The sequence below is a fragment of the Natrix helvetica genome, assembly GCF_964273705.1.
Source record: "Natrix helvetica genome assembly, chromosome: 4".
NCBI classification, from domain to species: domain Eukaryota; kingdom Metazoa; phylum Chordata; class Lepidosauria; order Squamata; family Natricidae; genus Natrix; species Natrix helvetica.
Window position 1 is genome coordinate 33,693,953 of NC_138550.1, and position 14,831 is coordinate 33,708,783.

The window sequence follows — 14,831 nt, forward strand, 5'->3', positions numbered from 1 at the left end:
TCCCCCGCTTCTGGGGGGGCACAGGACGCCCCGGAGAGGCGTCCTGCCGAGGGAACGGCTCGCGGAGGGTCCTGGCGTCGGCGTCGGCTGGCGGGGGCTTCTCCGCTTCGTTCTAGGCACCGGGGAGCAGTATCGGAGGGCGCCCGTGTGCGCGCGTCTCGCCCCATGCCGATCGGAGAATATACTTCTGAATGAAGCAGCGGCGGTGTGGTGAGAGGCTTCCCTTCTCCATTCCCTCTCTTTTGAATTAATGGACTTTTCAGCCCTTTTTTAAACAAAGTTTCTTTCGGACTTTTGCTGGAGGTGCGGCTAGAGGGAGGGGGATTTTCCCCCCCCCTTGGACAAGCGGCTTGAAAAGATTTTGCTCTCGCCCCCAGGGGAAGGAGGGAGGGGGAGAGCCAACTAATGATGCCTCACCCCTATAAAAGTGACTTTCCTTGGACTTAGATCCAGAACTTATGGGTGAACTGAGAATTTTCTGAACTTTCAAAAGTTTGCTATGCCTCTGAGCCCAAAACTGGCAGGGCAAGATGGCACACTTCCGTTGTCTTTGTGAACTGTGAAATTTGACTCCGCCTTCAAAATTCAGGCTTCCGGTCTTTGTCTCCGAGCCACCCAGAGGAATCTCTTGTGGATTGTGATTCCTTGAACCCTTTGGAGAAAAAAAACTTTCACCTATTGCTAGATTTACTAAAGAAACTCCCACCTGTCTGGATTCTCTGTCTCCTGGACTCGTCTGCCTGCTCTTCTTCTCCAGCTGCCCAGTCTCTACAGTGATTGATTCCTTTGCTTTCCAAACCATGTCTCCAAAAAGACCACCTCCGGGAAAACCTGGTTTTGCTACTTCTGCTCCAACATCTGCAACATCTAGCCCAGCCACACAGTCAAAGATAACAGAACTGATGCAACCCAAGACTACAGAGATAGACTTTCAACAAATGCTCCAACAAATTTTACAGGGCCAAGAGGAAATTAAGAAACAGCTAAGGGAAATGAAAGATGAAATCAAAGAAAATCAAGTGCAAATCTATAAGAACTCACAGAGACTGGACGTTGTGGAGGGTGGGGTGGCGGAGGCGAGAGGGGGGGTTGAGGCCTTGCAGAGGGGAAACAAAGAACTTGATACCCAACAAATGAAAACAGATTTTGAGAGAATGTCCTTCTATCTTAGATTCCAAAATGTAATAGAAACAGATGGGGAAAATATAAGGGACATAATGACTAATATTTTAGCTGAATACATACACAAAGATAAACAACAGATGGAATGGGAGATAGATCTGGCTTATAGAGTGAACTCAGTATATGCCAGAACACACAATGTGCCCAGGGAGGTTCATATTAGATTCCTTAGGAAAAGCACAAGAGATGAAATTCTGGGTGTGCAAAGGGGGCAAACACTTACATACCATGATAGGGAGATAACCATTCTAAAACAGATTCCCAAAAAAATTAGGGAGAAAAGGAAAAATTATTCGCAATTGGCGAATAAATTATACCAGAAGGGGGTGTGGTTTAGATGGTTGATGCCTGAAGGTATGCTGATATTCTGGGAGGAGAAAAGAATTAGAATTAACACACCCATAGAGGCACAGGCCTTTATGGAAAAAAACAAAGCGAACCTAGAAAAAACAGAAGATACCACAATGGTCACACAGGACACGGGAGGGGCCGGAGCTCTGCCAGCAGGGGGAGAAGGGGCAATACCAAGAAAGCTCAGATCACAAAAATGAATAAGAAAGCCACAATGTTATAAACAAACCGAAAGTAATAATGAAATTATATCTAGATTATATATTATAACAATATAAGCTGACTGAAAAAAAATTTTTTTTTTCTAGAATTAATATGCTGATCTTTTATGACTATGGACTAATGCTTGATATATGGATGTAACCTATGAGATTGGAGGGAGGGGGCCTCTGTCACACTTGCTACTGCCAAAATCTGTAACCATTCCATTTACCCTTTTCCCTATAAATGTTTTAAAAAAACCAATAAAACTTTTTTCAAAAAAAAAAAAAGATCTCTCCAGGCATCCTGGTAAAAATTACCTATCTATTTTTAGGAAACATAGCTACAATCTGCTCTCCCAACATTCCAGAATCCACTTCACAATAGAAAAAGAAGATAGAATTCACCTTTTCTCCCAGCCAAGTCTCAATTTTATCCACCATAATCAAATCATAAATAATGTTATTTTTGCCCTAAAATGACCTGCACCTAAAGAGAATAAAGATTAAATTATCCAGTTAAATTGTTCTCTATCTTACAATCAGTTCTGTTCCTCACAACTAGAATTATTGCTCCTACTTTATGGAACAACTCTGCTATTCCTCCCTCAACCATCATATAATCAATCTGCTTAAAACCATGAAACCAGACATTAAATAGATCCCCCAAAGAACTCAGGTAGTAAGTTTGGGGGTGGACAGGAGGCAGACTACCTACTGGCAGCTGCATCCATGGCATGATTCCATCTTTAAAAGTCAAAGATTTTAGCATTACATGTCTTTCATGGGCTCCAAATTCTGGCTGATAAAAATAATTTTAGAGCGAAAACTTATTAGGACAGGCAGGACAAAGGCAAAAATATTTACAGCAATTACATACATTATTTTATTAAATAATATAATTAAATACAACTATCTCTAGGTCAAAAAGAAAAGGGAAAACAAACGAGTGATTTCCAACTGGGTTCACACATGCTAAGTCGTGATTTATTTGTAATTTATTTAATGTTCATCAATAAAATGATTTTTTTGTCTTTCAATCTTGTGTAAAAAAGTTTCTATTTTTGTTTATAGTTCAAGGATTTTACTTGTTTGCTTTAGAGCAGGTACCTTTATTTAACAAATTGTTAAGATATAGGCTATAAGCTAATAATAGAAAGTCAGCAACTTGTTGACGTACATAACTTTAAGGAAAATAATAACAGAAAATCTGTCTGTTTTGATGTTGACCAATATGATCATGCAAAGATTAAGATTACTTGTTTTTGCTGGCTTAGTTGGGACACATGTTCAAGTAAGCCTTAATCAGTGTGCCCATTCCAACTTCCATTTATTTCCAGAAAGGGCATTTAAATGTCTTTGTAGAGAAGTTCATACTTGGGAATATTCTTCTGATCAATTGGGCTTCGTACAATGAGTTTTCCACGCATCGCTCCACGATAGATCACTTCAATCAAATCTATGAAGTCTTGTTTTGTTTTGAAACTTCCCACAAATTTGGTATGATCTGGTGATCTGTTTAGGAAAAAAAATAATACAAAGCCACTTTTAAACAACAATGTTAAAGCTGAAATTCAAAAATACAAGTAGTTCAAAATCTGAATCTACCAAGCGCCTCACTTTTACAAATATATGTTAGCATTGTATATAATCGTCCAAGATCAAATTAAAAGTTCATCCACTCCAGTGTATTTCTCAACAATTGTCATAAATGGATAATGAAACTTATAGCTTCAGGACCTATGACCAGGAGTTTCAATTTAGACATTATGGCTAGAAACCAATGACAGAGCAATTCCTATTTCTGATATAAAGTGAATTTATAAGATGTGCTTCACAATATAAAATTAACCACAACTGTGTTTTATGATAGAACTATTTACATATAGATTCATTATGCCCAGTAATGTTTTATCATTTGTAATAGGACTTCATTTTCAAAATCTAACTTGGAAAACTAAAATCCATAAAGTCTTCAGCATTCATTTCTTAACACTTTTATGGATTGATACCATTTATAAATATAATAAACAATCTGTCAGTCAATTATGCACTGTCCAATGCATAATTTGCTGAATACAACTGCACGCAGAAATTTAGACACCCCTAGTTGAACTGTATGTTTCTAACTAAACAGAAGCTGCCACAATTACTATGATAGAAGTTAAAATTATTAAATATTTGGCAACTCTTAATGAACTTCATTTAGCTATTTCACCAACTTTCCATCCCCATAAGCCTTGTGTGGTATAAGTCATGCCAACCCATCTCTGTAACATTCAACTCACTTACATATTCTGCATACAAATCCTACTTATCCTAATTAATAGGAAAAAAGTATCACAGAAAATACTTCTTGGCTTCCTGCATTCTTGTTTGATTTTGCCTTGGCATATTGTGACCTAATTAAATCACAGGAATTCAAACCAAAATCAAGTATATAATGGCTCTGCATAATAAGCAGACTAAGTCACAGAATAATAAAATTAATACCAACAAACATGATCACACTTAGGCTACATGCAAACCAACTTACCCATAATCCACTTTTATGTGTTGCCCATTGAAAAAGAAGACAGTTGATGGAATATAACTAATATCAAAATACTGGGTGTACACTGGAACCTTATTCACGTTCACTAAATAAATTGCAGCCATCTTACTCAAATCATGAAATGTTTTTGCAAGCTGTCAAGAGACCAAAGTTATGTGTTACACTGGATGCATGAAGAAAGGAGTCAAGGCTTTCAATAACAGCAGTGAAAAACAGAATAATTTAAACTTCAATTTACTGAGATCCTTTGTGATTGAAAAGACATAAAAGTTGGATTATAATTAGATGTACTTTTCAAAATACACCAGCAATAATTGTAGTTTCGATAGCAAGGATAACAAGAATACTACTAAACAATCCATCCATTTAAATGATTAAAAGAGGCCTTGCTGCAGATTCTGCTAGCATCACGTGTGTGTCTGATAAATATAGATGACACTTTCGTTCACTATGAAATATGCCAGCTCAGGAAATCTGTCTGACCTCCTGTAGCACCACATGAAAATATTTTAGGATCGGGTGTTCTCCGAGCTTAGTTGTTTTCTTGCAGACGTTTCATTACCCATAGTAGGTAACATCATCAGTGCTTCTCTAGTCAAGTTTAGGTAAATTAAAAATTCTGCAAGAAAACAATTGAGCTACAAATATTCTCCTTTATTTTAGGATCGGCAGATGTTTGGCGATACACGCGGCTTAAATTCGGGGACTGCAAATAAATAAAAAGCAAATGCCGGCTTACAATGTTATCCAGTTGCAGGCAGACATGATCTTCATCTCTACCAAAGCGAAGAACCAGGACTTTCTCCGCCACGGTTTTAATCGCCTCATCCACCTCCTTTTTGCTATTTAACTGAGGCAACAAGAAACTCATACCGGCTGACAAGACAGGAGGGTTAGCACTGCTTCCGCGACAGCAAACACGGTAAACTTGTTTTTGCTGGGGGGCGGGGGCGGGGGGGAGGAAACTATTAATGAGGCCCAGTGAATGACAAGGACCTTCTCCAATCAATGCCAACTACCGTTACAGAACTTGTTCTCGCTGACGGAACTATCCGTCGGAGTCTTAGTTCTAGGGTGTCCGACGGGATATATTTAGGGACGGACCTATTCCGGAGCGGGTCGGCATGGTTAGATGTGCACTTTGGTAAGTATACCAGATATTAGAAAGTAAGATTGTTTATTAAAGCAACGTGAAACCTCAGTCCATTTCGTCACCTAAGAAACTGGACTCTCAACTATAATAGATTTGGTTTTGCAAAATTAAAACTGCTGCTCCCCCTTTGAAATTCTCTTCACCTCCTGGGAAGGAGGTGATGCCTGTTTTAAATGTTGCCGCGTTTATCAATGAGATAGGAAAAAAAAAGAATGAAGAAACACATTGTATTATTTCTCACCCTAATTAGGCATACTTACAGTGAAACTTGGGTTTGTCTCTCTGAATTCCATTGAATTCAATGTGATGTCTTCTTATGCCACAGCTAGCCAGCCTTAACTGTTCTCGGAAAACCACAGCAGTGAAGCTTTAGTATTTAGATTAGAAACCACCTGACATATCTGCACTAAGATAATAGTGAAAACAGAGAAGAAAATGTAGCAAACAGATATTATTGCCAAGAGAATTGTGTCCTAGTGTAGTCACCAATAGTTCTGGTGAGACCAAATGAGTCTATAATGAGTATCTCACTGAAAATAATGCAGTTTACTGTAATAGACCTGCTGGGAGGTGGCCATTTCTCAGTAATAAATAATAGGTGTGGATTTCATGTTTGTACAGGAGGATATATTACAATTCTAAAATTAAAACCATATTTTTGTACACATAGCTAAAAAAAAATTAAATCTCTCTGGGTTTGCTTCATAGTAAGGAGAAAAGTAGTATAAGAAGCTCATTGTCTGTTTTCCATTATGTTTTGTCAATGGTTTCATTAGCTTCCATGTTTTGGGAAGGGAACTTTCTGGCATAAGCCTTTTTTCTGTATGTGACCTCATTTTTTAAAAATAATACTTTTATTGAACATTACAATTGAAATTAAAAACTAAAAAAAAGAAAATAAATAAAAAGTGCAGAAAGAAGGAAAAAATAGAAAATATCACCTACTTTTCAGTCAGGATTTCAGACAGAAACAACATTTTTGCCCGTTTGAATGATCTCTGACAAGGATGAGATGACAATTGTGCATCCATCCTTGCTCTGCTTGACTTCTCTTTTGATACCATTGACCAAGGTATCCTGGATTGACTCAGAGAGTTGGGGGAGGGCTACATGATGTGCTAATTTGGCCTCTTTCTCAGTCAAATACATTTTTATTAGGTTATAAAGTATAAAATACAAAATACAAAAGCAAATAAGAGGACGGGGAAGGGGAAAGGGACAGAGGAAAGAAAAGTGAGGAAGGGTAGAGAAAGAAAAAGAAACAGAAACATTAACTTACAACTCTATCTCTTGCAGTAGAATAAGGCATTAACAAATCACAACTTTTTGTTTTACCATAATAGTATGAACCAGTCATTTCTACAAAAGTTTATCAGTAAATCTGTGAAACTCAAAATCAAAGTTTCATTCTTTTCCACATCAAGCATGGAGTTTAGAAGCGGTTTCCATGTGGAAACAAAAGTATTTATGTTCTAATTTGGCTTTTCTCCAGGATTGATTCCAGTTGGCGATGATTGGGGAAGAGATGCCACTACTGGCCCCTACAGCTCATCTATTGCCATAGGATGAGATATCATCCTTATGCTGATGATACCCAATTATATATATCTGCCCATAGCAAAATAAATGCCTAGAACATGGGTATCAAACTCATTGCGTCATGTTGCTGTCACATGACATTTTGCAACATTTTCCCCATTAACAAAGCTGTGGTAGGCGTGGCCTGCGCATGACGCACCTGGCCCGCAGGCCACCAGTTTAACACCCCTGGCCTAGAAGATGTGAGAGTCAAAATAAATGTTAATGCTTTAAGCGAAATCAAGCAAAAACTAATTTTTAAGTTTCTAAAAACTGTTTTTCTTCTCTAGAACTTCAGAGTTGTGTTACTATACAAATATATCAAGTGACCAAATATTTAAAAAATAAAAGGTAATATAATTTTATAAAATATATTTTACCATACCTGTATCGCTATGTTTTATAGTATATAAGTACCTCCATTTGTTCTTCATTCACTTTACTTTTTCATTACTTTTTCATTTCTCCTGACATTCCCAGCTCTTACTGCCATACAGCAAAATTTCCTGAAGCATACATTTACATAGTTTATTTCAATATTCATTTCTTGTAACAAATCCTATATATTAAACAACTCATGCAGCACCCCATAAGCAAACTCCATATGCATCTTAAGACATTATTCACATCAAAATCAGTTTTCATAGTTTTGCAGCAATCATTTTTATATTTCCTTTTTTATTGACAGCTTCTTTTACTTTAATTATTATACTAAGCATCTTTTTAATACTACTTTTTAATGTAACTCCATATGCATGTGCCTTACTCTTTAACATAGTTTTTTGTCTTTGTTTCTAGAAGCTTCCGTGTAATTTTCCTTACATGCACTTTTCATTCATTCTATTGTGAGATGACTCTTTTTTCACGTAATAGTCCGACTAATAATCTACCTTTCATTCATTTCTTCCTTTGTCTTCCACATTCTTTAAATTAACAGAAAACTAGGAATTCTAGTATTCCATGACTCCTGAGTCCCTTGGCTACATTTTCTAGAGTATTTTCTGAACCAAGCACATTGTAGCTTTTTTTGCCATTTTGAGAGGAAAAATACAAAAAAATGGGCCCTGAGCTTTAAAATACTCTTAATTTCCATACATGCATAATATATATTATTTAAAAATATGCCATGAGCTTTAAAATACTCTTAATATACATATATGTACTTTTTAAAAAGTAGGCTTGGCAGTTCTGTCTACTTTGCATCACTGCTTTGGTCAGTAGGAACCTGAGCTTTTCCAAAATACGATTGAAATCACAAAAAGGCTAAAATTCCTTTTCTCTGATCTAAATACTTTTATTTTCAGCTCTTGAAAATAGCTGAACTGCATTATTTTGCAACCTATTCAGAATCATAAGATTTGGATAGAATAAAAATGCAATAAATAAAATCAGTTTGTGTTACTGATGTTTATAATAATTATAATGAGCAATTTCAGGTTTGTTTTTCTAAAATATATTCTCTTTTCTATATATGTGTGACTGCAGGTATCTATTGGACATCACAACTCTCAATTCTGATCTTTTTCAACATGCATTTATTGAATTTGATTAGAAGATCTGCCTTCAATTTGATTGCACCAAAAATGACAAAATATGGGTTATTTTTAACAGTGCCCAGCAAAATCAATACATGTGGAACACTGAGGATGATTTATTTGAACAAAAATATTTCAAAAAATGCTAATGAGAACATAGATCTAGATGAATGGAAATCGGTTGTGCTTTCTGGCTTAGAAAAAGAAGCATTTGAAAAAACATCGCCTGAAGAAGAGCCTAATATAGCAGCTATTAAGGAATACATTGACATGTCTAGGCGTTTAGGTAAACCTGCTCCAGAAAATATTACTGAAGAACAGTTAAAGAGGTTGATTGAATATCCTTCTGTTAGTTCAAGAAATAGGTATTTGGCCTTTTTGTTTTCAAAAGAAATGAGAAAGAATGCTGATAAAGAAAAAAGGAAAAAACAACAGGAAGAAAGGGAGGAACTTAGAAAAACAATGAAAAATGAAGAGCTAATACCAAAAAGTAAATTGTTTCGAGCCATTTGGGATTCCTCAATGGATGTTACGTACAATTGGAAAGCTGCTCAGGCTATGAGTTTTGGCCAGCCTCTGATATTTGACATGGATTACAATGATATGTCAGAGAGAGAATTGCAGAATACAGTGAAACAGATGATGGAATGTGAAGGCGCAAATCGTAAAGCTGTAGAACCATTCCATTTATATTACTGTAATTTTAAAGAAGATGGGCCTTACCACAAAGAATTCCTCAAGCGTTATGGAGATACATGGGACAATTTGTTTGTGACAGTAACAGAAAAGTCCTATGTTGAATTATTTCCAAGGGAGCAGATTGTCTACTTAACTGCTGATTCTCCCACTGTAATGGAAACATTTGACCATAATAAAATCTATATAATTGGTTCCCTAGTTGATAAGACAATAAGGAAGGGAGTCTCTCTTGCTCGTGCAAAGCGCTTGAAGTTGGCAACAGCACAGCTTCCTCTAGAAAGATACTTTAATTGGAAAACTGGAGCCAAAGTTCTTACTCTGGATCAAATGATAATGATCTTATTAACTCTGAAAAATACTGGAAATTGGAAGGAAGCTCTAGAGTTTGTTCCAAAAAGAAAACACGAAGGTTTTTTAGATCCATCTTTGCAACAGTTTATTCATAAACAAAAGAATAGAAAAATATCTGATCAAAACTTTAAAAAAAAGCTATTGGTAGAGGAGCTCGCCAAAAAACGTTTGTGGAATGGATTGTGGGAAGAATAGTATGTAAATCACCAGTTATGACTAGTATAAATTTCATGTAAAATAACATTGTTCCACAGAAACTTTTCAACTTCTACAGACTTAATAACGTAGTTTTAGTACAGGAGGACTCTGTAAATATATAGGAAGCATCACTTCTGACTGCTGAGAAAACCTCTGTAATACACAATGGGGCTGAAAAACATGTTCTGTCAGCTTAAAGACAATAACAGTAATTGTTAATGTGTGTCTGTCACTAACTCCAATGTAATATTGTATACACTTTTTCTCTGCTTCCCGTTGCATTGCATCATACAACAAAGTTATGTAAATGTAGTTTCCCAATTTTGATAAGAGAGGAATATGTGGTTACTGTGAATTTTGCTAAACAAGGAGCTCAAATTACTGTAAATGTTCTGATTTTATGCAGGAATTAATACTATGTAAGGAATGTAACTATTAAAAAAAGTGAATTGTGTGGTTGATCTTTTTATTTTAGAAGAAAAAATTTGAGTACTCAATTGTTTCAACTGTTACGGTATTATTTAAAAAGTTAGAGTTGTTAAATATAAAGGGCTACTAACTAAAACATGTTTTAAATGTTTTTGATCTAACTATTTTATAATTCTATTTACCTTGTCTTTTGATCAAATGATCTAAAAGTAAAAGGTGATTTGCCGCAGTTTTAAACACATCAAGCATACAGTGCAAAAATATTAATAATGTTTAAAATAGAGCAACATTGTGGATATTCCATCCCAGCTTCCCATTTACAATAGTTAAGCTTCTTTTGATGTTTCTGTAATCACCAGAGATAAAAAGGGAGAGGAGCAAAACATTCTACAAGTGGAGCAATCTCTGCATAAAACCACCAGTTTGGGATCATCTATATTTGGCCCAACATATGTTCATATTTACAGGTCACCACAGTGCCTCACTGCAGCTGAGGGAAAGGAAGATGTGAAGAATATCAGAAAAAAAGCAGGAGCTGGTAGAACGTGCCATGTTTCATGTGCAGCGGCCCTGGCAGTGCATATTGGGAGAAAGGTGCCAATAGTGTGGAAAATTGATTCCTTTTATCCAGTGAAAATACATTCACAAGCAGGAATATGTTTTAGCTTTTTAATGGCTGTTGCTAAAAACATATGCCAATGCTATAAACATGATAATTAACTTTTATTCATATGTAATATAAGCAAATTTATGATGTGTATTATTTGGCTAAATTGTTCACATTACATGGAATACAGAATCTTAAAAAGTTAGAAATACAAGTTGTACACATACTGATGTTACCTATATGTTACCTATTTATTTTTTGTACCTGTGTGATTAGTTTAATGTTAATTGTTGAAATTTGAATATCTAGTATTCTGATGTGCTCAGAATTTTATTCCTTTACTGGCCTTATTGTGGCAATATGTACCTGGCCTGGGCTAATCACACAAAAAATCAGGTCATGCGTAATAGTTGAGTAGAGATTTATTGAGAAATACAGGGACTGAGGTGAAAATGGAAAGTAAAAAATTATAGAAGAGTTCAGTGACAAATTCATTTAATGAACATGTCCATCACTTAGCTTAAGAGTCAACCTGAAGTAGAATGAGCCCCATACATTTTAAAATAAGTGACCTATAATATTCGATAAGAAGGAATGGAAAGTTTCCCTTCCCCCTCGATCGAGGTATGGATCGCCAGCCCTCCTTGAAGCATATCTCAGATAAGAAACAAAAACCTGATAACATGTTCTAATTAAAAACAAACTTTAATATAAAAATAAAACAAATCTATCTAATTGTTACATTTTGGCAAGAGCAATTGTCGCCCACCTTGGCAGACGAACAGAAGATCAAAAGTCTCTGGAATGTGTGATGTATTAAGAAACGTGTTAAGCATGCGCAATAAATCATTGTCAGATAAGAAAAACTTCTCTACAGTATAACTCATAATAGAGGCTCAAGTAGACAAACAAAATAACGTAGTGACATTTGAATTGTCTCAGAATGTTACTGTTTTTATCCTACCCAGAGCTCCTCTATGAGGAGATAGGCAGTTGCTTGATTAATAATAACATTTTTCTTTTTTCCATCTCCTTTAACCAAGCTACATTCTTGTATTTCTTTTGATTCTCTGATTGAAATTGGAGATTTTGCCTATAATTTGCAATTTGAACTTAGTATTTGCTGATCTTGGCTACAGCTGTTTGCTTTATTATTTCCAGTGCTTCCTTCATCTTTGTTTCTAAGTGGTATTTCTTGATTAGGTATTCTTTGGTCTTGTTCTTCAGCTTATTTTCTTTCATCTGTTCTAGCTTGCATCTGATCTCAGCTTGCTGATCTTATTTTCTAGTGTAAATAGAGTATATGTATATGGTGTTTTTAACTTTTGATTGTACACCACCCCGAGTCCCTTCGGGGAGAGGGTGCGGTTTATAAATTTAATCAAATCAAATCAAATCAAATCTTTCATTTTGGTGGCTTTGGGATTTTTTTCTTCTTTGTTCTTGCATCCCAGGTTTATATTTATAACTGCAGCTATGGTGTACATTAGTTGGTTTGTTTCTTGCAGTGAGCTGGTGCTTATGTTTGGTATTGCAGTGTTGGCATCTTTTAATTCTTGTACCAGCTGTTTCTTTGGAACAAACCTCAATGCAGGGAACCTTATTCTGATGTTTTTGCGCTATTCCAGATGCTAAAGTTTTTTAATCATCTACTTTATTTAGAGGGATTTGTTTTCTGAGGCTGAGGGTTACCTGGTTTCCAAATGAATACAGTTCTATATCTCTGCTGGATTCCTTTAATACTAACTCTCCCTTGTTTACTGCAACAGTCTAAATTATTTCCAGCACAGCTTTGATTTCTCTGCCCTGTGTAGACTTTTTTCAGTTCTTCCAATTCTGCTTCTGTGAATTATTATTTCGTATTATAAATACGAATCATTGATCTGCTACCCTCTGTTCTCTTATTTCTGATTCTGGATGTTGCTCTTTCTAGAATTGGTGCATTCATTTCAAATATCTTCTTGTTGAACTTGATCTGTAATAACAGATCATTATTTCTTTGTTTTCAATCGTGGGATATTTGTGATGGGTATTTCGTTCCCTTTCCCTCCTTTCCTTCCAATAGTTCTGCAGCTGCAGGACTGAATCCTGTCGCCTATTTTTCATCAGATGCCCAAGAATTCCAACATCTAGCACGGTCCTTGTTAACCTGCACAACAAGTGAGCTGGTACAAATTTTTGTAATTTACGTTTCGCCACACTTTTTTTGACTCCTGATGAGACCCATCCAGTATGGTTGAACCTCTGGTATGGCTCTTATTTTCCTCAGAGGACATAAGCCCCATAACCACGTCATGGCAGTGCCCCATGTGTCAACAGTGACATATCAGTTTACAATAACAATGTACAGTGAGATATACAAGGACATATCACTGCCTATTCCAGGTTCTTGGAAAGGACTCGACAGGTAGACAAATCCAGTCTGAACAGCTGGCTAATTGTGCATTGAACCAAAATAATAATAATGTGAGAATTCTGCCATCAGAGTCTAAATTGTAGGTATTGTAGACTTCAAGCAATTTCATTTTCTAGAAATGGGTACTATATTCTTTGGCATTTTTAAAGCAGTCTAACTATGTGGTCATCCCTGTATTCAATTTTTTTTGTACTAATTTTTGATTTTACCCTATAAAATAAAAAAAATGTATTAATGAAAATACCAAAAATCTCAAGATGAAACAAAAGATCTATATACAGATAGTCCTCAACTTACGCCGACAATTGACTCCAAAATTTCTGTTCTTAAATGAGATATTTGTTAAGTGAATTTTGCCTCATTTTACGACATCTCTTGCCACAGTTGTTAAATTAGTAACGATTATTAAGTGAATCTGGTTTCCCCATGGACTTTGCTTGTCAGAAGGTCGCAAAAGGTAGTCACATGACTCCAGGTCACTGCAACTGTCATAAATATGAATCAGTTGCCAAGCGTCTGAATTTTGATCACATAACCATGGGGATGCTACAATGGTCATAAGTGTGAAAAACGATCATGTCATATATTTTTTTGTAACTTTGAACAGTCACTGAATGAACTGTTGACTACCTGTATACAATGCTCAAGTGAAACTAAAGCTTGGCCACACAGAATCATAACTTTCTATGACATCAATTGAAACTGTGCCTTTGCCCTTCTTTGGTTTTTGACCAGATGCATTGTTTGCTGAAGTAAAATAGTTATAGCTGCTGACTTTGTGCTACAAATCCAGTAATTCATACTTCAAAAGCTTGCAAATTGATATTTTACACTCAACCCATGGTTGATTGGGTCATCTTCACCTTGCCAGATTCAATAATGACAGAACGTTTAATGTCTTGCTTTCAACAGAACAGCATGTTCAGAGATTCCTTTGCTTTAAAACAGCCCATGTTGAAGTGTACAGCATAGTCAAGCATCAGGAAATCTGATCACAGAAAATATTTTATGACTTATAATGTCACAATGTGTTATTTTTAAAATATTTTTATTGTACATTTTTCTGCATTTTTCATCACAGTTTCAGCTTTGCATCATTTTTACAATATACAATATACATATTATATCTCCTCGTTCCAATCTCTTATTCATACATATATATTCATACAGTATTGTATTTATATCTATTATTTCCATAGTTCTAACATAGCTCTCTTGTTTATTGTACTGTATATTTTAATTTATACTTTTATACAGTCTGGGCATAGTATTATTTACAGTAAGAATTCTTCTATCTAGCCTTGTACCTATATTTATTTCTGGCTTGTTAATCGTCTTTCCTCCTTACTTTTCTAATCTTTGCATCTATTATCTAACCCATTACACCATACATCCCATATTAAATTATACTCTGTTTCTCCTTTGTCTTTAATGTCAAAATGTTTTATAATGGGTACGTCATAAAATGTTTTATAACATTTGCCAAGTTTCAATTCCATGGAAGTCATGGGCCGTGAATTTTTTAAAGGGATATTTAAACAGTTTGATCAGCAATATCAGGTTTGTAGTACTACAGTT

The 14,831-nt window shown here is 35.6% G+C and overlaps 2 protein-coding genes across 3 annotated transcripts; one reads left to right on the forward strand and one right to left on the reverse strand.

Annotated features, from left to right (window-relative positions):
- Positions 1–2,595: 2,595 nt before the first annotated feature.
- Positions 2,596–5,279, reverse strand: TXNL4B (thioredoxin like 4B). The gene is made up of 3 exons (XM_081950218.1): positions 5,027–5,279; positions 4,270–4,421; positions 2,596–3,248 (listed from the first exon to the last, which is right to left on the reverse strand). The coding sequence occupies exons 1-3, from the start codon at positions 5,156–5,158 to the stop codon at positions 3,083–3,085; spliced, it is 450 nt and encodes a 149-aa protein (XP_081806344.1). The 5' UTR covers positions 5,159–5,279; the 3' UTR covers positions 2,596–3,082.
- TRMT10C (tRNA methyltransferase 10C, mitochondrial RNase P subunit) lies at positions 5,159–10,287 on the forward strand. Of its 2 annotated transcripts, XM_081950214.1 has the most exons (3): positions 5,302–5,431; positions 7,309–7,369; positions 8,504–10,277. In XM_081950214.1, the coding sequence occupies exon 3, from the start codon at positions 8,548–8,550 to the stop codon at positions 9,796–9,798; it is 1,251 nt and encodes a 416-aa protein (XP_081806340.1). In that variant the 5' UTR covers positions 5,302–5,431; positions 7,309–7,369; positions 8,504–8,547; the 3' UTR covers positions 9,799–10,277. The 2 variants fall into 2 exon arrangements, with proteins under 2 accessions (XP_081806339.1, XP_081806340.1); XM_081950213.1 differs by lacking the exon at positions 7,309–7,369 and having other exon boundaries at positions 5,159–5,431; positions 8,504–10,287.
- Positions 10,288–14,831: the final 4,544 nt, after the last annotated feature.